The sequence below is a fragment of the Athene noctua genome, chromosome 6 (genome assembly GCF_965140245.1).
Source record: "Athene noctua chromosome 6, bAthNoc1.hap1.1, whole genome shotgun sequence".
NCBI lineage: Eukaryota > Metazoa > Chordata > Aves > Strigiformes > Strigidae > Athene > Athene noctua.
In genome coordinates, this window is record NC_134042.1 from 8729687 (window position 1) to 8755307 (window position 25621).

Below are 25621 nucleotides of genomic sequence, written 5' to 3' on the forward strand. Positions count from 1 at the left end.
GATTCTTAACAGATAAGAAGCAACTTAGATGAAATAGTAAACAACAGGGGAAAACCAGGAAAAAAAATTATAAACCTGTGTTTTTCTTACTCTGACATTCAGAGTAATCTTTTATGCAGTTCTACTTTTAAGGAAATTAATGGTTTGGTTTGGTTTTTTTAATGCTTGTACTAGGCCTAAACAATCTACTGCTTTTGGAAAAGCTTTACTTCTTCTAGAAACCTTTTTGTCTATCATTTATTGTTTCAGGATTAGGAAGTTTGAACAGTAACAAAATAAATTTTTTGCTTCTGAGAACTTAAAATTCAAAATGGTTACATATAGAAATGTTACATATAGAAGATAAAATCTCATTTTAAAAGCAGACATATTGATAATTTAATTGCATTTAATTTTCTGTTTTCATTTTTTTGTACATATGCAGGTGTTTTAGAGATCTGAATGAAGAGAGTAGTAGACTATTCTATGTATAAGACAAAGACAGAGCGGAAGTCAGTTAGAAACAAAGAAATTAAGCTGGCACCACTGAAAGAGAAGTTGCTGGAGAAGATATTACATAAATGAAGAGATTAATGGACATTGTTGTGCCTTGTGCTAGCAGCATACTTAGAACTCATTTACAGTTGCCTTTCAAGCACAGACAACAGTATTGCCCTGTATGCCTGCAACTGCAAGATAAACTCTAAAACAATATAAAGCTGGATAAAGCAGACTTAGGCAGAAGAGTGGTAATGTTGGTAAGAAAAAGTGTATTGCACAGAATTAGCCCTAACTAGCTTTACATACGTCTACTGTCAGGGGGGTCACCACTCCTTCCCAGACAGCAGTAAGAGCCATAAACGCACAGGCTTAAAGCTTACTTTCAGCACCAAATTGTTGACTATAGCCAACAGCAGTAAGGTACTTGCTACAGAAAAGAAGTTAAAATACACCTTGTGGTGTTGTTATAGGTCAGCAAGGCAAATTACACGTACCTCGGAAATAAAACATCGACTGAAACCAGCAAAGAATAGTATATTTTCTTTTTTTCAACCCTTGTGTACGGCTTTAGCAAAAGGAAATGCTTCAAGGGAAACTGAAGAGACCAACATCAACTAAACACTGCACCAAGAAAATCCAGAACATTTTACTACAGAGTAGAACAGCAGAGCACCTGCATTAACAGGATGCATCTTTTTAGAAAGGAACAGCAAGTTCACGAACCAATATCCATCCAGCATGAAGTCATGACAAAATAATGTCTGTCTGTTAAATGAATCCTGAAGGGGCAGCCCAGGAAGAAAAAAGACGACGACTTCCAGTCAATCCTATAGGCAGATAAAGCAAAGATTGGAACACCTTTGTGTCAAGCCAAGCATTACCTTGATCACATCCTCATCTTCTAGAGGTTTCTTCAGGCTTTCCAAAAGATTTTATCCCTTCCTATTAGATACATAACTGTCTATGGTGTATGCATCTGTCTCTCCATAGCATATTCCTGCAATGTGCTATCTCGAGAATGCAAAAGGGCATGAGTAAGCTCTAGCCATTCAACAAAAGGTGACATAAGCCTATTATTCAATTTTTAAAGTATGGAAATGAAGGATATTTGTTCTCATTTACTAATATATACCAACCCAGCCAGCACAGATATGAACCTGTTTCAATTCACACTGAAATAGATTTAGCATACATGTGGTCAGTTACTAAGTCCCAAGAGAAGGAATGAGGGCAAATGAAATGCACAAAGTAATTTCTTAAATCAGTGTGCTGTTTCAGAACCAAACATATAAATATACTATCAATAACAAAGGTCACCAGCATGTAGTAAGGAACTAAGAATACTTCCTAATCCAACTTCTCATATTTGGGCTTGGGTTTGGGGATTTTTTTTTTTAAGAATTTCTTTTCATATAACATGATGACAAATAGGCGAGACATATAACTAAACAAAATACTAATGCAACAGAAATAGAAGGAAAGACTACAAAATCATATTGAATTTAGTATTATAGATTGTTTAACCCACTGTATGACTACAATTGTTATTCATATTACTGTACTGTCTAGGGATCCTACTGAATGATGAGAATCCCACTGCGACATGAGTGGTGGAAACACCAAAAAGAGGAGAGTCCTGGATCATAAATTTTATAATCTAAACATCAGACAAAAGGAACAAGCAACACACTCAGAAACATGAGAACATGAGCTAATATGAATCAGTGTAATAAAGAGTAGTCATAACACATCAGCAGCCCTTGAGAAATACATTTTGAGCAGGCAGATACATCATAATTATAATTTAATATTTATAAAACCTTTTCTCTGTTGCATATAAACAAAATCAAAAATTAAGCAAATGAATTCATCAATCCTAAATCTGTAATGCAAAGGTTGATTAGTGCTAACCTCTCTATAGTCTCTAATGATGCACAGGTTGAAAAAATGGTCAAGCCAGTCTAATAAGATTTGTCTATCTTTGATGAATAATTTAAGCTTAATCATAACCAAAAAATAATTTTAAGAAATGTTAGTGAGCAATGAACTCTGAGGCAAGAAGAAACACTATCAGTTTAATCCCACAAATCTGAACTTATTGTGTATAACAATTTTAATCTTAAGTGAAAACAAATAAAATTTTATAGATGTTACAAAGTAACCAGCGATTTAAAATTATATATAAAGTCATCCCAGTTCATTCTCCAGCAATAAGCCGAAGTAGTGAAGCAGACTACTTCCATCAACCAGTCAATTGCTTTCCAGCGTCTTGGTTGGACATAACAGATGCCCAATTCCTTCTCACTCACAAAGAAGGAAGCAGGATGTTCTGGGCTTTGGTCTCCTTCCATTCTTACAGGTTGCTACTGTTTGGAAAGGTATCAGCAAACATACTCAGCTTCTTTAAAAGACATCTTTTGTAGACAGCCAAACTGAACAGCAAGGTCTACATTCAGTGGATTCTTATAGCAGAGATGTAATATTCTTGTGGCTCTACTTGTAGTTGAATGGTTGAGAATTGTGCTGCTGTTCTATATAAAAAAATCTTGCCAAAGAAAGACAGCATGAATACTAAAACTAAGCTAAAATAAAGGATTCTAAGACTGAAGAGAAGAAAATGACCTATCTCTTATGGTCCTGTATAAAGACTGCATTCAGATTGTGTCCCTACTGCTTGTGTAATAAGCTGCAGGCTTTAATGTATAATAACTGCTAGCCAAAACTAGATAGGGAATGCTATGAGAATACACCTTGCACCTGGTCAAGAAACTTGCCACAACGTAAGCTGTAAGTCATATTAGATAGGGAATTCCTATGCCTTGTAAGCCTCCTAAACTCTTTTTAGACACATTTGATTATGGTGTTTTCTCTTTGAATCCTTGACCATACCGGTTTGGGAAAATCTAAAAATGCACTTTGTAAAAAAAAAAAAAAAAAAAAAAAAAAAAAAAAAAGGCAAGAAATTTAATTTAACATGTTATTATGAAAGCTCAAATAAGGACACTTGCTGTCCCTTGGATTCCTGGTCAAGTAATGACCACTAGTCGCTAGGTAAGGAAATCAAAATACACTAAGCAGGAAGGTTTGAAGAAGGTTCATACAACCATGGTAGATCAGGCTCAGATGCAAGTAGGAAGTGGTGCTAATGGAACAGCATAAAAATGATGTAGTCTTCAGGAAACATCCATCTAGATGACTCTATTGAAATGGTGTGACTGGAGAGTGTCTTTAAGACAATTAGAGGAAATGGGTTGAGGTCCAATATACTTCTTGAAGGTAGGAGAGTTGGGACTTTATCTCACCGTGCTCAAGAAAACTCTTCACACACTAAAATAAAACTGAAATCTTCAGTCTACCACAAGTGGAAAAATCGTGCAAAATTGAACATAAAACCCGTACATGTATGTGTCAGCAGTTTTATAACATGTACAGTATAGTCCAGTAGAGACAGCTCCTTCCCTCAACAGTGTCTCCTTAAGAGTCAGCCTAAGAGCGTGAAGTTAATTCTGAGCAACAGTAAAGACATTTTGGTGCAAACAATTGGCAAGCCTTTGCATTAATCCAGATTGCTTGAAATGCTGTGGCAATAGGATTCTGCTGACAAGTTGAGCCAAAGGAAACAAGCATACAAAATAAAGAAGGTTCCACTGAAACACCATCAGCATTGTTAGGTATTTGTACCTGGTACCAAAAGGGGTGAATACCAGCAAACACATCAGTGATTCAGAATCTCAGACAGATTCTCAGATGCCTGCAGTAATGCTGGAAGAACTCTGAATTGTGTACTGTGATTCTGAAATAATCTTTTACACAGTGAATGCAACCAGTGATGCAGGCAAACAGATTTTTTTTTGTAGGATTAGAAATCTACCCTCTTATTTGTACCATGCAGTGCCACATTTCACGTTTTTTAGAAATGAACAAGACACAGTGAAGACTAACCCAACCTGATTGCAGTTGATATTTATGCATAACTTCCTTTGCTTCAGTCCTGCTCCCAATAAGCTTGCAGGTACATAGAGGGGACCCTGACAGAAGTCTGTAGACCACAATTAGAATTCTAGTGGTGCCTTAGGGAAATGGAATTTCTGTGAGTTTTAAACACAGTTCTAATTCAACACAGTAAGAAAAATCAAACAAAGCTTGTGCCCTTTGACAGCCTGCTCCCAACTCACCCAAATATGAATGGAACTGTAATATAGTAACAACTAATGATCAGAATATGACCAGCATGTTTATACATGACTGGGACTGGTATTAGGCAAAATCAAAAGAGGGGTTGCAAACATTAAGTATTTCTGACAGAGCAGAAAGATTTTTTTGCTGGCAGAGGTCCTTAACCCAGAATTGAAAGGTTTATTCATGGCTTTATAAACTGATATAGCAACTTAAAATTCAGAGTAAAATATCATGTCTTCTCATTAGACTTTCTCCTTCCCACCTCCCAAATTAAGCAGATTTTTACCTTGATTCTTCAGATATTTGAGAGATTACATTGCAAAGAAACTTATGACATGGAAAAACAAAATTTCAATTCGCTGTTTTGACAAAGTTCCAAATGGTAGGTGCTACTCCACTGGCATGAAGGAAAATCTCCCTTCTCTTTTCAAGAATTTGTAATGAACATTTTCTATTTTATATTCTTTCATGTTCCTAGCTCAGAAAACAAGATCCTTGTTTTATAATTGCATACCAAAGAAACATAAAACCTGTTATGGATGAAACTTTCACACTGTGAATATCTCTCCGTAAGAAAGGTATCATCAGTTCTGTTTTCAGAAAAAAGTTGGTAAAGGAGAGAAAACTTTCTAGTAATTGCAAGTTTCCTTAAAATTCAGTGCTAGAAGGGGTAGACAAAAGACTTCTCTGAAGGTAAATATTTTTAAATTTTCAAATAAAACATCCCTCATGAACAAATCCATAACACTCTGCAGTTCACAAGGAGAGGATGTTGGTAGAGGAGGCTTGGGAATCCCATGCACCTGACTGTAGGCTAGACTGAAAATCAAGGACAGATCTTAGGCTGGTGTAATTGCAGTGGTAGCAGCAAACTGTTGATGATGACCCCAGTCTCCAGGCATACCAGCGTCACAGAAGACCAGTTAACTGAACTACTCTGAATAAATTTCTTACCCCAGCTGGTAAGCAAGTAGAATATTCAGATTCCAGAGACTACATTTACCTGGCAAATAAGTTATTACAGAGAATGTGCCAATGATAATGTAAAATAGCAAAGAAGAGTACTAATTCATATTCTTTTTTGTGAACACAACACGCGCGCACATACACACGCACAAATGCTTCTTAAAGAGGAAAAATTTAATTAGACATTAGCTTGTTTAAGAGAGTATGAGGGTTGTCTTTACGGATGTCAGACACGGTGGTTTGGTACGAGGCAAAAATTACATGACTGGATTGTTGCAGAGCTACAAGGCAAATGGAAGAAACAAGATGTACACTTGCTTGCTTGCAAGCATTCTGGCTAGTATCCTAAGGAGTTCACAACCTTCAAAAGATTCAGCTTTCTTTCAGGTATTTAAGACAAAATTTTTATTTCCTGTTGTTTCACTTTTCCATGAACTACTATAAAAATCAGGGGGAGGGAAGTCTCATTTTCATTTACCCATGGATCCTTCCGTACTAACTGGACTCCACCGTAACGGAGAATAGAGTCTCTAATATTCATTTTGTTTAACATAAAACAAATTCAGTTTTAATGTCCAAAGGTCCCAAGATTCCAAGATGTAACTAACCGGTATTCTTAAAGGAAACAGATGTATCTAGTAAGCAGTCTATTGCTAGGTTTCTTCCTCTGAGAAGTACTGCATTATAAGCACTAGAGGATTATAAGGCCCAGGGGAATAAAGTCATAGCATCTACATTAGTACATTTCTTAACAATAATTTTATAATTTCTTACCATTTCATAATCATTTTCTCAAAGATGATGAGCTAAATATTCATTAGGTACTTAGAATATCTAAGGAGGCACATGTACCTTGCCAGTATTTTGTCAGACATAGTCTGCTGAGAAATTGTCACATTATATAGTTATGTCTTTTATAACATCAGTGATTCCAGTTCTCTCATTACTACATCCAATCTGCTCTTGCCATCGTAGATGTTCTGTTATTTATCTTCTTTAGTGATATTTTCAATTGAGTCATATGACTATGGAGGAATTTTCATATGTTAACTCATTTATTAATATTATTTCTGCATCACACTCATTAAATGAAGCTGTAAGTAAAGAGCTTCAAAAATACTTTCAAAATCTATAAATATCAAATAGATAATGTAGTACTTGTGGAGAAATAATTAAATTAGTTTTCCCAAAGATAAAACGCATTGATCTAATTGCTGAGGAAGAAATGTTTGTGGGTTTGGATTTTTTTTTTCTTTCCAAGGAAAAGGAAAGTAGCAATAGCTTTATATGTACAATTCAAATTTAAGTAAGAAAAGGTTATAATTTAGCTTACATTTGTGCCTCTGAAATATCACACGTTTGGCTAAGTTAGTGGAAAATTTATCAGAATCACTTAGACAGGAAACTAACATTGAACAGCTTCCTTAGTAGTTCCAAAATACAGATTACCAATTAACTCTAGCCACATTTAGTCACAAAAATTCATCATCTTTAGCATATCTTGGCCACTCTTATTCATTTGCCTTTATCCATCAATCCATCTTTAAATCCCATTAAGTATCTATGCTCATTTTTACTGATGTGTCTATCTAACACTACTAACAGTCATTTTTTTATTTTTTTACAGCAGGTTTCAACTTTGATTTTGTTATTCTTTTTCAAGACACAGAATAGTTTTTTAGTTGAGAAACATAACTGAAAGGGATCTAGAGGATCAGTCCTGCAAGTAATGTCAGAGAGATAGTTCCTTCCTTAGGTAATTCCTTTACATACCAAACAAGTTTCATCTTACTCACCACTATTTCAATTGGAAGACTGTTGCTGAACTTCACACCACCAGAGATTGCCTCTTACTATTCAGCCTAAAATTTATTCATGGTCAAGTGCATCCATTCGCTATGTCAACACTGTCCTTGGTCTATACATAAATAGAATTAAATATCCTTTTAACTTTTGCTTTGTTAAGGTCAAACAGCCATTCTTTTTATCTTTAGTCACGTGGCATTTTCTCAGAGTCTGAACAGTAAACATTTTCTGCACTTCCAGTATTCCAGATTGGATTGCACTAGAACCTGTATAATGCCATTAATATTCTATTTGGAAATAATCTCTTGATATCTTGTACATTTTTAAAATATATATATACACACACACAACCCCCCAAATCTACAAATTTGTTTGTAAAATTGGTTTGTAAATTATCTCTTTTCTTAATAGAGAGCAGACTAGCAACAGATTTCAAAACACTAAGAATTACTAACAGTTTTATGTCATGCATAAAAATTCATCCTTGTTTATATCTTCTTGGAACCTAACGGTTTTGGGGTAAATTGTTAGATTTTTTTTAGAGTACTCCAGATTGACAGGTTCCATACATGGGATAATCTGAAGTATTTTACTTAAAAGTAATGACATTCAATGCCAAAATTATAAATGGCCATCTATAATACCCTAAAAAAATTATTTTTGGAAGAGAAACACAGAAGGTAAAAGAACAGTGCTAGAGAGTAAATGTAAGAAACTGAGCCACTGAAGTAATCCTGCTGAAACCCACTGTCCACAGAACTGAGAAATACTGTGTCACTAAGCAGTTGTTGTACTACACAATGAGTGTGTAAAAATTCAATGAAATACCAGCTAATTTTTCCTTTGTGGGTTTTATGGTTTCTTTGGGTTGTTTTTTGCTTGTTTAATGAAAGGCAACGTCCAGAAACATTATCAATACTAAAGACTCTGTTCGTGGCACTGTTTCACAGAAGTTCCTAACAGACAGTGACTATTTTATTGTTGGATGTATCCTTTATTTTATTAATGATGAGATGTAATCAATGGAATGCTAAAAATAAACTTGTAAAGAAATCTAGTCTGAAATCTTAATCTGTTGTCTGAAGCGAGTTCAGTGGTCACGGTAACACCAGTTGAAGATTGACTCTTGCCCATTGTGAAATAGGCATGGCTCTTCTAAAAAGGTCACAATTTTTTCAAATATAGGCACCATGTTTTCAATTTTGCACATACAAAATATGTTCATGTCACTCAAATTACACAATGCGGCAGTGATAAGTCTGAACATTATTGTCAATTAATGGCAGAGAAAAGAGCCCAAAGCTCACATAAGACTAATGACTGGGACAAATCCTGAAAAGAGACTAAAAGTATAAAACAACAGTTTTCTTGTTGCATGTGGTTTTGTGTGTGCATGTGTGAGAGTGCATATAACAAAAAATGTTTAAGAGTAAGTTCAGATAATAGCCCATCCATTCGTTACCAGCTTCTTATCCAGTTTCATCGCTTAAAGGCTTTGATTTTAACTGCATGTTAAAATGCAAATTCAAATCCCATATAAACTGTTAGTGTGTTGACTGGTTCGAACCAATCAAAATTGAGAATTACTGCCGACTGTCTTCCTTTTAATCTACTTGTCAGCCTCTGGGTATGTAGGATACTTGACTGTCTCAATTTTCTCCTTAACTTTATAGGACGGGTACAGGCCTGTTCTTCCTAATTTTCTATTGATGCCTTTTGAATAACCATCCCAGTGGTTTCCAGCTACTCCAATTATATCTCCAGGTTCCATAGGAATTTCATCAGCAGTTCGTGGATGATGAGCATAAATAGCAATCTGATTGTGGGCGTTCTGTCCCCCAAAATAGTAGATATCATCCAAAGAATGGAAATATGCTGAAGCATCTGGGTGCAATGTCTGCATAATTTCATAGGCAACTCGACAAACCTTAGAAATAAAAACAGAAGAGAAGTCATAAATATTGTGTGCGCCTGCAGTATACCACAGAAGTCAGCAACCAATGCATAAAAATTAACTTTCATAGGAGGATCAAGTTTTGGAATATCCAGGTCAAAAAAAAAAAAACCAACCCAAACCAAAAAACCCTGTATATTTACTAACAAGAAGCATACAATTTCGCAGCATTTTAATTGGTACTCTGGTGATCAGATTTGGTAAATAAATGGATAAATAGTTAGAAGAGTTCCCTTTTCAGTAAAAATTAAAAACATCTCTATGAACACTAGTCATCCTGCTTTTTAAAATGAATAATGTGTAGCCACTCAAATGTAAAAGCAAATTTGTTTCCCTTTTCTACTAACACAAACTGTATTTTACTTTCCTTTGAAACTTTAGAACTTACATTTTCAAAATTTATTCTGCAATAACAAAGCTTTACATTTACTTTCCTGAAGTTCCAATTTTCACAATCAAGCATTTCCAGAAGTCCAAGACTTTAAAATGCTGTTAATATTAGAACAGTGATAGAATGATAACTGTTGGTAACTTGGAAGACAACTAAATGAAACTGAATTCCAGCAGACAATAATGATGTTGGTGAGGAGGAAGATGCATTTTGAAATGTCTATGCTACCCAGGGCATTTTCTTCAGACTGAAAACAGGTCCCCATATCAGAATTTTGTTGGATCTCTCAGAGTTTCCAGAAACACAAGAGGCTGCCACTGTATTAAATAAAGCTCTTTTCAACAATGAGCTAGAAAACTCTTCTCTGTCAGGTGTCCAATCTGGCCACTGTGACATTTCTGAATTCTGATCCACACAACTATCTTTCTCTGATTTTCTGTAAGCTTTATAAAGCTTCATAAACTAACAACACAGCAGACTTCTTCAATATGAAGAAGCATTTCAGCTTTTTCATAATTTTCAGTCTATCTAACTATAGTAAAACTTGATTTTACTTTTCTTTCCTCCCTCTGAAGATACAGAGAATAGAACTTTGAACAGTCAAACTAAACATATTTGTACATTCCTAGCTTCTTTGAGAGAGGCATTTGCTTTAAAAATGTCATAGATTTCCTTTTATCCCTCTCCATCTGATCTTTGAATTAACTTTTCAGAAGTAGCTTTAAGAAGATCAGGCTGAAGTTAATTATTTTGAAGTACCTGTTATACCCCATACTACAGAAACAAATTTGATTACCCATATATTGGTAAGAGGTCATTTATTTTATAGCTTCGGTGACTGGTTTTGATGTTTTGTTCTCTGCATGTGTGTGCGCCCCAGGAGGATACACACACACACATTCTGTAAAAGATATTAAACCTCTTCAGTAGAAGTGCTTTTTGGTGAGTGTAAGTGTCCTGCATACCTCACATAAAACATACATCTCTCAGCAACTGTTTCCTTTGTAGCGGGTAACTAAACTATAAGCTGTTCAGAACAGCAGGTGAAGAATACACATGCAGAATTATAGTTAAAGCCAGCCTCCCGTTTTTTGTTCATAGATTCACTTGTTTTGCAGCCTGTACACTTACATGTACAATGCAAATTACAAAGACTAGTAAGTCCTGGAAGGAAATGAGATAATGAAGCAAAATACGTCAGGCAGTGGGAGCTAAAATTTCATCCAAATGAAGACTGAAGAGAAAAAAGCTCTTTGTTTTAATGTGCAATATTAATTCTGCTACTGTGTTACAATTTGTGTAGCTACCTACCATGTGGACTTTCTATGCATCTCAGTTAAGGCAGTGTTGATGAAATACAGTGACAAGGTAGGTTGTTTCCCTTGACTCCACATCAATTGATGGGCTTAATTTCGTTAACAACAATATTTTAATGAAGTATCTGTTCTTTGGCTTATATCAGTATTAATTTAGTTTTGATAACATAAATAAGAATTAACATAGAAGACTTCCTAAAGCACCTGATTCTGTTCACATATACTGTAATTTTCTCGTAATATCTCTATAGTGAAGCTTTGACTTTTTTTGGCAAGGAAAAGAAAATGGAAAAAATCAGCATACAATTGATTACCGTGAAAGTCCAAAATCACAGTGGAAATAAAGTAGACTACATTCTTATACTTACTTTCTCTTCATACAGTTTGGACAAAAGATGATCACTAACAGCCTCATTTTGCTTACCTTCAATGCCAAAGTGATTACCAAACTGTTTATTTCATTGATGAAAGGACAGGAACAGTAGTTCAAATGTAAAGATCAGAGGATAGAATTTTAAACTCATAAAAGAGAAAACTTACTGAACAGCAGGAAAACTTGCAACAGACCTTAGAAAACCCAATATATGAAAATATTGCAGGGTTCCACATTGTTGCATGACCAGCAAAACTGGTGCTAAATGATTTTTGAGGAGTTTAAGAACAAGAAATTGCCCAGAATAAATTAGAGTAGATAGTTGGACCATAGTCCCAGCTGTTGAGAGTAACAGTCTAACACAGGACTTTCTAGACTTTAGTAGAATTTTCTGCAACTCTGGGAAAGCAAGTATGTCATCCAGCAAACTTGTCTACTGTCAAATGCAGGGAGATGCAAAATGAAAGTGGAGCTCACCATGTACCTCAATGGTACCCTCAAAAGGGTTGTACCAGATGATCTCCAGAGGTCCCCATCAACCTGTATCACCTTAACTATGTCAATGTATTTTAACAAATATTCTTCTTTTGAAATTACCCCAACACTTTAAATTCAATTACAATATATTCTGTCCAAGCCACCTGTATCTATATTTAAACATTTCTTCTCTGTTTATACCCAGTGTTTTATTTTAAGCAAACATTTTCCACTTTTAACACAGCTATCTGAATACAGTAATAGCAGAAAATGTTACAGATTGCTTATTTTTTACCCAACACAATATGAATTCAGAATATGAACTGTCTCTCCACCAATGCACATGTAACATTTAAGACATAGAGCTCTAGGTCTTAGCTGATAACCACCTTTCACTGTGATATGCATTCAATGGACATACAGCTGAATAAAACATAATTATGAAAGTGGATGGCTCCTCACAAGCTTTTCTTAGTGAGGATTTTTACTCTGGAGCTTATTCATGTAGTGCTCTGAAGTATATTAATATTAATAACCTTCTAAATATGCTATAAAATGTCATTTTCTTCACAGAGTTTGGTGAACAGTGAAATAAAACGTATACACAAGTATGACTGAGGGATAAGAGGTTTTTCTATACTTTTTCTGGTTTTGCTGTCTTCTTGTCATGATAATGGTATTAAGAATTCTTTTTCTTATAAGAAATTGATATTAATATTATGCTTGTTACCTATCTAATTCTCATTAATGCAGAAAATAATTTACATTTGTGGCTGTGGAAAACATTTCTTTTTGAAGTGAATTTTAACTTTCAGTTTTGTGTCCACTTCCATGTGACAGTACAATGGTGTGTGATCATAATCTATTGCCATCCATAGTGGAATGCCTTCCTAACCGGGAGAGTCATGTAACAGCATATACGACAACGGTAGGAAAAAAACATTCACTCTGATTTCAATCGTATTTTGCCATACTTGCATTAGGTGGATCAGCATATCAGTCATAAAATATTGCTTTCTGATCTTTTTTAATCTTAAAAGAGCTTTTCATGATAAATGAAATTAATATACAATACAATGTAATAAAGAAAATTACAACAATGACAACTGTATGGTTCAAGTTTTGTAATGGACTCCAACTTGCTTCATCAGACCACTCAACAAAGGAAGCTTGTAGTATAATAAATATCTGTAACAACAACTTTCTACTGATTACAGTGGTCAGAATTCACATCTATCACATTGCTGCTGGACTGCTAGACTGAAGAGAAATTGGATGTCTGCTTTCTTCATTCTGTTCCATTCCCTAAGGCATTCAACTAAGGCAACAGCAGACACTTGAACTGTAGTAGAGTGCAATGATGTGTAGAAATGGCTGGACACAAGTTATATATTAACTTTATGCAAAATTAAGCAGTGTTAAACATGTTTAAGATTATTTTTACTCATTTTAAATGCCTTAACTAAGCTGCATAGAAATGGATAGATACAAATTATACATTAACTTTATGCAAAACAAGGAACTCTTAAACATGTTTATTTCTTGCTTATTTCAAACGTCTTAATTAGACCAGTAACTTCAACTGAAGAAAAGTAATCAACCAGTGCTTACATTGCTCTAAAAGTTCACACAGCATACTGAGACTCTAATTCTTCCCTGAAATTTTCATGAGAGAGCACTGAGAATAAGATTACAGGAGCATGAAGAAAAATACAATTTAGAATTGGTACATATACTCCATATTGTATTTGTATTGCAGTTTACCTGGGATGAAAATGTACAGACCAGGAAGTCTGCCTGAGACAAAAAGTGAATATCCAGAATAACACCTCTTAGGGAATTTTCAGTGTATCGGTTATGAAGTCCTGCTGACCAGGATATGGAGTTATCACTGATAAATTCATAATTTGGATACCTGTGAAAATACAATACATTGTTAACAGCAAAGTCTTGCTCTTTTTTTTTTTTTTTTTTTTTTTTTTTTTTTAAAGAAGCATAATCTTTGCTGCAAGATAAGGTTGTTAATTTGTTTTGAGTCTTAGCTTTACAGGGAATGAATTACAATTTTGCTGAACACTCTAGCACGTTACTGCTGCCTCCAAACATACCCACTCTTTACCCAGAAAAGAAAAAAATTGAATAAAAATATGCTGTAAGTCTGTCTGGGATATGACATTGTAGAAGTGAAAGAATATGAGTAAGTATATGCCACATTCTGCTAATGCTACTGATTTTAGAGGAAATATACTCAGATCACTTTCTCTACTACTAGATAGAATATGGGATTGCGTCTTTACTACATTTTTTTTTTTGCACTACATTTTATTACCATACTCTCTACTTGACACCGAATATGACACCGCAACAAAAGCGGTCACCTGTAAAAGGGACATATTAAATAAACAAATCTAAACTAACCAAAAAAATAAGAGTCTTTCACAGTTAAAGCCACATAGAGAAGAAATTTTTCTATTTACTGGTCAAAAGGAAATAAAAGAAGTGTAACATTTCATGTCAATATACCACATGGCATATCATAAACAAAACAGTAATACTTTAAGTCAAAATGTTTTTATTTGAAATATAAAACCTTGGTTTATATTACCTTAAAAATAAAAGTTTTTAACACATAACAATGACTTTAGAAGAAAAAAACCATCCTTTTAAAAAATGTCAAAAAAGAATGGTCTTCCCCAAAATATTTGTAACCCTTTACTGGGGAACTGAAATCTGAAATAAACTGTGTAAAATACCACAAATTAATGAAATTTTCAGTCAGCTCCTACCAAAAATAATCTGTATATGTAAAATCCCAGTTAGTTATAAAAAGATGATAATTATATTGCTGTTATACAAGAACTATATTTCAATAATGAACTGCAACTCACGCAACTAACCTGCAAACTACAAAATTTCAGCTACAGGGCTAATTATAAAATAACTTAAATAAAATCTATTTTTAAAATTTACAACTTCATAACAATTATAAAAGAATATATTACATAAGATAGAAAGGCTGCAAATATTTTGTAAGAATTAATTATACTGTTTAATAAAGCAAATGAAAATATAGAGCAGACTGTAATGCTGGAGCAACAATAACTTAGAACTGTACCTAAATGCTTCAAAGTCTCAGAATCCTGTGCTGAACATTGCTCAAAATAAGGTTATATTCACAAGTTTTTCAAAAGTTACTGGTTAGCACCACTTGTATACAGCAATGCAGTGTGTGCATATACTCTGAACACATGGTAGACATGGTTATGACAACCTCTCAGAAGAATATGCCTAATTTATTCCATTTTAATGTTGTAACTATGCAAAAACTGTTTTCAAAAGTGAAATGGGCAAATATAAAAGGCTTTTCCATCTAACATTCACTAGCTGTGACTATCAAATCAGGAAATTTATCTCAAGAGCAAACCAAAAAGCCATATACAAAATTTCCATATTTGAGGAAGAATTTTAATTTATCTTTGTAGCAATTTTAATAGAATTTTATGTTCCCAAGAGAAACACCTGCTCTAACAAAAAGTTACGTATGATAAATTTCCCAGAGGTAGTACGAGAACTTTAAAGGGTGCATCTGATGATGAATGTCAGGGGAACTTCATGCTGCATTAAAAACGAGACAAAACAAAACAAACAAAAAAAAGTAGGAGAAGGTAGAAATATTTATTTGGAATAACTGATGTCTTCTGAGAAATTATAGGAGCATATGGATCAAGAAATAGTTGTTTCAAGATGAACTCTATCACAATGATAATTTTCTTTTTTATCTTCTCATGTCTAATTTTTTGTCTCTACTGACATTTTTTTGTCAGTGTTTACCCAGCTCTCAAAATACAATAGATGAAAACACAGTATTTGTGACACAGTCTATTTCTCTTTCCATTGTGTGAATCATATTAGTACTTTCCTAATAGAAAAAAAAAATGTACAGGTCAAATGGAAATGTATACTACACTGTAAAAACTAGCTGAAGAACAGAGACAGGAATCGGTCTTATTTCAGTCACACAGCTCTGAGGGGAGCAATAGGAAGAACATTTAACAGGAGATGTCATTTCAACGGACAGTGAACATAGTAAAGATTTTGCACACCCCTTAGCAAGTTCTTGGCATCACGAATACTGCTAAAATTAATCACTTTTTTCAGACTTCAAAAATCAGAATCCACATGCCAAGCAGAGACAAAAGAAGCTTTCTTGAAGAATCTGATTTTCTACTAGGAGAAGATCAGTTTAATAACTTAACAGATGAAGCACACCACAAGAACTGTAATATTGGATCTCATAACAAAAAAAACCCAAATCAACGAACAAACCAAAACCCAAACCAACTGAAACCCAGAAGTATTTACACATCTTCTTATGCATACATTTAAAATTTTCTCCTTCCTCCCTTTATTCTGGAAACAGTTTTTGAGATGCTTTTAAATCTGGTCTTCAATTCAGTTTGGTAAAATTGATCCAAATTTACCTAACTAACAGTACTAACAGTTTCAGAATCATTTATCAACTCACATGTTAAAGTTTTCAAATAAGCACTTTTATGCTGTCCTGCACACACAATGCTATATTCATGCTTGGGAAAAGAGGTTGCTTTTAAAAGACCCCAAAATGTGAGCATAAGAGCAGCCATACTCAGTGTGACCAAAGAATCTTCTAGTTCACCATTCTGTCTCCAACACAGGCTGAAAGCAGAGCATAAAGAAAAACTCAGTAAAAGGCCAAGCCTATACACTTCTCAAGCTTAGCCATACATGACGCACCAGCTTCCTGCATCAGGTGAGGTTTAATTCTCCTTCCCTCTCCTGAGTGCGCTTTAGATTCTATTTAAAGCTATTCTTACCACAATGACTACAAAGAATAAAGGACATGAAACTTCTAAAGCTCTATAGTTAGCTCTTGCTTCCTTCTATTCCCTTTTACGTCTGTATTTATATTATGATTAATGTAATACTTACATTGCAAGCTTTTGAGGTTTGTTTTTTTTTTTTTTTTTAAAAGCAGAACTCGGGCATGATCCTATTACTAGGATTCCTGAATGCATGGTAAAGGAATAATAAATAATAATATGTCATATTCTTACTGACAGAATCACCTAAATACAGTATTTTGTAGGATCCCTCCTAGCTTACCAAAGAAATTACCCACATAATCTCTTCTCTACAACAGGAAAGGACCAGACTTTGAGGACAAAGCCAAAGAATGGAAAGTGGCATAATATTGTTTGCTTTGTATAGGACTACATAAATGTAGTATATCTCTTCCACATATCTAAAAATAATACCTAATTCTTCTAAAGCTACCCAATAGATTCTTGAAAGCTATATACAGGCCAGGAAGGATTTTTTTTTTTCCTTAGAAAAAGGGGGAAAAAAGACATCAGAAGAAGGTGGGGAAGAGACAGTTTTAAAGTCTTTCCTTCCTGCACCTACCAGCCTCAAATAAGGACAGAAACCAATCACATTTTTGAGACCATTTCAAATTCCAACTGGTTTCAGAAGCTGATCAACTAGTTGTGTCAGTATAGCTTATCACTACCCTGTGCAATGGGTGCAAACCAGGGCAAGTTCCAGGCTCCTGTTCTCAATTTGCTAGGACTGGGGAGGTGTCCAGAACATGCAATCCAAGTTTTCTTCCCAATGAAAGAAGAGTGTGAGCATGTGTGTAAACTGATAGAGTAAGAAGTACTGTGTTTGTTCAGGTCTTGCTCTAAAAAGAATTGGAAAATATATGAGCTGTTCATCAGACTCAAGAACTTTGAAGCACTGAATTCTACGTAACAGGGGCAAGGAGGATTGAAACAGCTAAACTACAAATAGTACACAGGAAGAAAAGACATTCACCTGCTATGTGGAAGCAAATAAACAGTGAAAGAGGGTGGAAAAAGCAGCTTTCATAAGTGCTGAAAAAAGCCTCCAAACCTCATGAGAGAGGCAAACTACTGAAGAAAAAAAAAAAAAAAAAAAAAAAAAAGGCAAAAGCAAAATACAGATGACTTTATGGGTAAAAATCCTGAAAGGAAGAACGTAATTTGTTGGATTTTAGTGCTCATATACATGAGAAAGAGGCCTAAATAGATTCATATATAAACCAAAAATGTATTAAATATGGTTTCTTAAGAATTTATGTGCATGTTCAACTGCATTATTTTGAATAATCTACCTTAAAGAGAGAAGATGCTGTAAATAACATTATAGAATAGAAAAATATAGTAGACACGCGGAAGTTTGTATTTGAAAATTAATAAATCTGCCCAATAACAAGCGATTTACACCATCCCTAACATATCACTTAGATAAGACAAATACCATGACCTCTGTTTACCAGAAGTTGTCAAGTGCTTTAATCCCATAATCGTTACAGCTGTTGAACTCTCAACCATGCTCCTCTCTAATCATGTTGTTCCGTATCATGATAATTCTGAAAATATATTGCTGCTTCTTTTTTTTTTTTTTGGAAAACTAAACAAACAAAGCCACTCTACAAACTGATAGTACTGACTCCACTATATTACTGTACTTGCAATTGACAGACATCCGACTGCAAGGGAAGTTTCTGAAACTTCAGTCAAAACATTTCTGTTTTCATGACTAGGAATAGTTTGAAATACTTCTCTTCACAGAAATAATGGCCGATGTTGTTTGACAACCAATCACTCATATAAAGAGATTATCTTCTATCTAGTACTTACTGATATTACTGCACCCAATAATGAATGCAACAGAACCTACCACAGTACAACGTGACAGCTGTTTCTACCAAAGCTTGGTAGTTCAATATGACTAGAACTCTTATGTCAGACATGTAAACTAATTTGGAACGTTCTTCACAGGAAAAGGAAGAAAAGGTTCTTTGCTCCCCAAATCTGACCTTAACCTGCCTTCAGATGCCCTTAAATGCTGAAACATCACGATGTGTCCTGCCTTCTATGAAATCACAGGAAGTTTAAAATGCCCTCTACTGGATTGCAAGCAACAATAGGGTGGAAGCAACTTAGGAAATTATATTTAGGTGTAAACTATAACCTGAAAACTCAGCAGCCACACAAAAATTCCACTACTTACAGATTCTATGGCTTTTATTAAGAAAACATACAAAACAAATGCTGTACTAATGAGCTGTATCATCACATTTCAGGAAAAGTGTGATTTGGAATGAACCTTGCACTGCCACAGAAACAGCAATGCTTAATAAAATTCGGTATCGGTTTACTGAGCAAGTCATAATTCTGCTATTAGTTTTTGTTGCTATTGAAAACTTGGGACAATATGTTTACATAGGTAGTGCATCTCCTTATTCACACAGCTAAGTATACAGTGCTAAGGATTGAAAGTTGAACACAAAGAAGAAATGCAGAACTAAGACTCTTACAGCAGTACTGAATTCTGCTATGTGACAAACAGTAATTAAAGTTATTTAGGACAATGTAATGAATTAAATATTATAACCTCAATTTTGTATTACCTGTCTTTTCATTGTTCAGATTTGTACTTTAAATGTTATGTTATCATAATTGTTTCTGCTACTGTTCTTGTCTCTATATATACAAAAAAGGAAGGATTAGATTGCCATCATCTGGAGTTGTGTATGTTTGTTTAGTTTTTCCAAAACTCCGTAATTTTAAACAGCAGCCCTTTATAGATATGAAAGAAAAATAGAAATAGCACAATTGAAATACACAGGTTTGCAAAGCGTAGAAAATTCCTCTACTGCAAAATAACATTTTCTGCTTAGCTTGTATATGCCAAAAAAAATTTGTAATGCAGTATGTTATCTTATGTATTTTTCCTTGCATGTCTACCAAGAATAAATACTTCAAAAATTTGCTGCTTTTAATTTACCTTGATTTTGAAAAGTATTAATTTCTTTGCTTAAATGAAAAACATACATATTCTCTGCTCAAGGGAGATAAAATTTTGGAAACAGAAATAGGTGCTATTCAGTAGATAGCTAATTAAATAGGACTCAAATGGAAAAGATGCTAACTTTTACTCGGTAATGAATACACTTAAATTCGGTGCATCTGAAATACTTATCCAAGTTTCCATAGTCATAGTGATAAGCATTTGTGAAATTGTTTATATACCATAAACACCACAACCCAAGAAAGATACAGTCAAACTTGGAACATTATTCTTCCATATGCATCTGCTTGCTTTTACTAAACAGAAGGTTTTGCCATCTCAGTGACACCTCGCAAAAGATGCAACTTAATGAGATTTACAGGAAAATACAGGCCATGTTAGGAGCAAATGAATGCATACTGTGCATTTCCAGGTTTGAACACAGTTATATTTTCTATGACAGGCTGAGATATCCCTACAGCTAGGGTAGGTTGTTACACCCGTGTTGTGGAGAGCTAGAAGACGACAAAGAGTAAAAAAGGGACAGTGACAATGTTACAGATCGGGAATCCCACATATATTTAAGGACAAACTTTAAAATTATTCAACATGTAGGGTGAAAGTCTTCTAAGCTGTCAATACAGAAATCTTTCTGAGAGAGTCATCAGAGGCTTTTCAACCAACTTGTAAAAATTTCTCTGGCTACTATTCACAGAAAGAGTATTGTTTGGACAGGTGAAACTTCTTAATACATTAACTAGTTTTTACAATATTTCTGAATAATTTATTTTTAATATGGATATTCTGTAAGAAGTTTGGTGTGTTTATTATTTATATTTTCACTTCCCTTTTACAGCATTGCTTTGTTTTTGAATAGTCACAGATATGTGGCTCAACTCTTCTAGATTTTTAACATTAAGCTTTGAAAAGCATTCTTGGGGAAAAAAAAATTCAAAGAGAATGTCTGAGAGAAAAAAATACACTAAGATTTCTACACAAAATAGTCAGAAATTGAGAAGCTAACCAGAAGGAACAAACTGTAATATAAACATAATTCATCTTACTTGGATTTTGCCTCTTGCAACAATGAAGGGTCATCTGTAGCCAAATACACTCTTTTTTTATCAACATGCATTCTGCGAGCAAGAAGTTCAAACCGCTCTTCAACATGTACCATATATTCTTCAATGGGATGAAATGCTGCCTCTGTTCCTACTTTGTCTGTCCTTCGGACGTGAACACTGGAAAAAGGCAGAAACTAAGAATTCAATTTATAAATACAATACATGCTTTAGTAATTGAAATCTAAACTTCAAATTTCATGCCTGTGATTTTAGAATTCATATTAAATTGAATCCCTACATAAAACAAGAAAGGATTAAAACTCATTGATGTCCATCAAGACACACTGACAGTATTATCTGTCAGTCTTCTTGACAGCAATATAATAATCTTGCAAGGAGGCAAAGGATAACTGGAAGAAAAGAATGAAGGAGATTTAATTATAGCATACAAGGTATTCCTTTTGTGCAGATATGTTAGCTGGTGTAGTTAGACAATGCTTGATCAATACAGTTCAAAAACAAAACAGGAATATTTGCATCATGGATATATTGGGACACCAACTACAATGTAGGGTTTGAATGAAGGTAATTAAAAATGCATCTTCTCCATCTGCTTGAAACCTAACAAAGATCCACCGGTGGTGAAGTGGCCTACCAACTTAATGGTCAAAAGCCAACTAGTATTTGGACAGACCTACTGTGTACTTCTATAAAAAGAAAGATTAAAGGTTGAAGGAAAATTCTGGCAAAGGAAGGAGTATTTGCAGACTCAAGTACAGCAGCAGCAGAATTTTTCATGTTACATGACAGTAAAACCTTTCTTCCACAAGCTGCTCATTACTGCCCACAGGTACTTTCCTTCCTTCTTCCTGTATCTCCCCATACAGACCTTTCCAATTCATACTGCTAAGAAACAACAATAGTGAAAACATCAGCAGGAAAGGGAAAGGCACATACCATATTCAGGTGCAGCCAACAATAAAATTAGTTGTGGATTGTGGCATGTAAAATGTAGGCTTAGACGTTTTTCCTCAACTGTAAAGGCTATCAGCATTTGAAAAGAAGACCCAGACAGAAAAGTGTCTGGAATACAAGCTGTAAGGCAGCTACATGAATGAAATTCCCTATTATATTACTAGATATCGAAGGACATGTAAAAAAACTTTTTGTTGAGCTGCCTTTTAGGTATCTGTCCAGCTACAGGTAGGCAAGTATGCTGAGGAAGTACTTCTAATCAACTTGTGTTGTGCACAGTTAAAAAAAAATAGCTTTATCTAGAAAGCACCCTCTCACCCCACAAAATGCTTGAGGCTCTTGGATATCCATCATAAAACAATTTGTTCTGAACAGGAATCACTATATACACAGACAGTTAAAAAGAAAACTAAATACCCACCCGATCACTGGATGTTTGAAACCAAGTTTCCTCGTGGCTTCCTCTATTTCTTTTTCTAACCAAGGCTGTGGACGAATCAAGTATTTCACAAACTGCGAGACCCACCACACTGCAGGATCCCCATGTACACGAATTAGTCTATCGGCCAGGTCTTCGGGAATAGCCAATGGTAAATAAGGTGGTCGTGGGTGTAAGCTGTCAACAATGGGAAGTTCCACCACCTGAACATCCTTATCATTAGCCTCACCTGTTTTAAAATACATACTAGGATGAGTCAAGTAGTTTACTTCAGTAATAAGATTTACCATCTGCAAGTAAGATCCCAAACATATCAGCTAAACTGCAACTTCAAGGCTACCTAATCCTTGCTCTACTTTTTCAAAATAGCATTAAAAAAATTAATAAATAGTTTCAGAATAGTTATGTACCAACTGTATCTAACAATCCACTCCATCAGAATAAAGTTGAAAGTCCTTGAATTCTTAGTAGCTCATAGTTAATAAAATATAAAAAGTGTTCCTGTTTATATATTCATACCTTTTCATATACAACTACACCATTACTGTGTGCTAAGGCTTACTTGGACAGACTTGTTATCTAAAATGCTTAAAACTCAGTTACCTGTTTAAAAAATAAACAAATATTTTAAGACATAAGAAATTCTTAAAAATACACTATACAGCCCTTCTGCTCTTTTGAATACACTTTACTGCAGTAAATCTCAGCATTTCAGACATCATTAGAACCACTGCTTTAGCTACTCTACTGATAGAAGAGGAGAAAGGACAGAAAGACAATTCCTGTCTGGAAGAACTATGAAGTAGCAAATTAAATAGATCAAGGAAAACTGTCAAGCACTATGCAAGCATGTGATTTACATACAGGTAAAAATTTGTTCTAGTTTAAATGCTAAAGTGGAATATACAGATGTTTTAGATGAGACTTGCATTCCGGTTCAAAAGCCAATAAACATTTTTTAAGCATTTTTACAAATTACACAAATGTGTCTACATAACTGATAATTCAAAGCTACTTTCATATACTGAAATAAATTATAATACATGACAACAGAACATAAAGCATTACATTTTTGAAACACCAAACATTTCAGGTAAGATTTCTAGTGTGTTCATTTCCTCCAAAAGAATATTGACATTGTCTGCAGTGTTTACTGCCAAAGATGGCTAATTATCTGTTTAGTGTTCACCAGCCAGGAAAGAAAACTGTTTTAAATATAAGCAAATCAAACACATATAACTGTTGATGACCAAGGAAACCTAATGGTTAAAAAAAAAATCAGTTCAGTGCAAAGGTGAGTCTTATTTTAAGAACAGTTAAAAATCCCTAAGGTTAGAACACTTTTGCATGCACTAAAAATCATTCCAGTATATTTGTCACAAAGTCCTAGAAATATGACAATTGCATGATTAAGTCATAAATTGCCAGAATGATACATTAACACCAGTAAGCCTAACAAAACTAGTCAAAATTCAGCAGTAACTCTCTGAGACACAGTTATTCAAATAAGGAATGTTTGTTAAGGTCAGGTATATTTTCAATTAATTTTTAGTAATTTGGAAAAATCTGTCTTCATAGATATCTCTGTATGCTAGTGTTTCATTACTGTGTTGCATAACACCAGTGTAAAGGGATCCTTCAGAAGAATTTCCCATAGAATATGCACTGTAGGTATGGATGATACTTTTTAATTCATGAAGCCAATTCATATTTTTACCATCCATTATATCACACTTACAGGAAAAGATTTAGTAAAAGTTCATAAATTTAGTAAAAAAAATAGGCATTTAAGTTTTCTTATAAGATGATGGGTAGTATATCAGTATATCTTCAGAAAGCTGCAATACAGAAAAGCAGCCCGAAGCCAGGGAAATGCTAAATTTAGTGCAGATGTAGTCAGAAGTCCAGACAAGAAACATTTAGCTTGGAAATGGTATGGAAGAACACTTGAGGTTCCATCCTTTTTACCCTTTCCCCCTCAACTGAGACTGGGGGGAAGGAAGAGGGTGGCTAAAGAAGCAATAGTAATCTTGGCTGAGAAAAGAAAGAAAAGACTCCAGTTGAGTTAGAGAAGAAAATCCACTGCAATTCTTTTGAGGAAAAAAACTAGATGCTAAGGTGCATATAAAATGGTGATTTTTTTTTTATTAAGTATGGTATCACTGACAAGTTTTAAAACTTCATTTTAGCACTGAAAAAATATGTTGTTGGAAAGTCTTGCTAGTGATAAAGCTGACTGAGCTATCTGACCCACTTCTTGGCATTTTGACCCTTAAAAGCACCCAATACACTGTTCCATACTATTCAAAGAACAAGAGTGTGCTTCTAAAAATTTCCACGGGCGGTCTTAAGGTTTTGAAGAAAATTAGATTGGCCAGCAATAACTAGGAAAGCTGTCTGCATACAGGACACTGGATTAAAATATATCAAAATCACAAGAATACTGAAGACGACTGTGAAAAAAACCCAAACAGATTTCAGCTTTAAACTGCATGTGACACACCGTTTGAATAATAATGAAGTTGCAAGACTTGCTGAGAATCAAAATCAGAAATAAACAAAATGTATTTCATTAAGGTAAAACAAACAACTGGGTGGTGCAAACTTAACTACTAGGTCAAGTCTTAATGAGTGCACTTTGAGATACAGAAAGCTACTTTTCAAGAAGGAACTGAAAATATCTTATGGTTATTTCACAGAGAAGATTAAGAGTTCCTGACTTTGTAAAACTAAACAATATGAGACCAAAAAAATGGAACTATTACTGAAAGTATGGGTAACAAATGGAAAGTGATAGAATGAAATATTCACAAATACACATCAAATACTGTGTTGTCATTATAATTAGAAATTTTGAAATGGCTATAGAAGCCCCTCATGCTTCAGGACTTCTGCCAGTTACTGTTGACAAAATAATTCTGACACACATAGAGTTGTGTTGAGACAATGCATATAAGTGTTTTTTTTTTTTTTTTTTAAATAAATCAAACAATAAATACGGCCATCACTACTCTGAACAATGTTAACAGTTAACATAAAGCTGCAAGTGGGTGAGATGTGTAAGTCCACTTAATTCAAACATACAAACTTCTGACAAAGCACAGCCATTTGACATCACCAGTTAGAACATCTGTGTAGTCAAACACGCAGCTGTGTGAACAATTCTAGGAAACTTTCTGACAACTTTCTAGGTTTTATTACACCTATTATCACTCTGAACAATGAAGATAAAACCTCCTATTAGTCTTCACTCACTTCAAAAAGTATGAGATAGCAGATGCAGTAAAAGGAAAACTTAAAGCAACTGTTTGCTTTTGTCCTGGACAAAACCAATGAAGAGTATATCT

General features: G+C 34.4%; 1 protein-coding gene across 1 annotated transcript in view; it reads right to left on the reverse strand.

Moving 5' to 3' along the window:
- Positions 1 to 5790: 5790 nt before the first annotated feature.
- Positions 5791 to 25621, reverse strand: part of FUT8 (fucosyltransferase 8) — a 131491-nt gene continuing 111660 nt past the window's right edge. Inside the window, exons 10-13 of the mRNA XM_074909424.1 lie at positions 22257 to 22503; positions 20861 to 21037; positions 13707 to 13857; positions 5791 to 9358 (exon numbers count right to left, since the gene is read on the reverse strand). Coding sequence (XP_074765525.1) covers positions 9041 to 9358; positions 13707 to 13857; positions 20861 to 21037; positions 22257 to 22503 — 893 coding nt within the window. The 3' untranslated portion in view covers positions 5791 to 9040. The remainder of the gene's footprint in view (positions 9359 to 13706; positions 13858 to 20860; positions 21038 to 22256; positions 22504 to 25621) is intronic.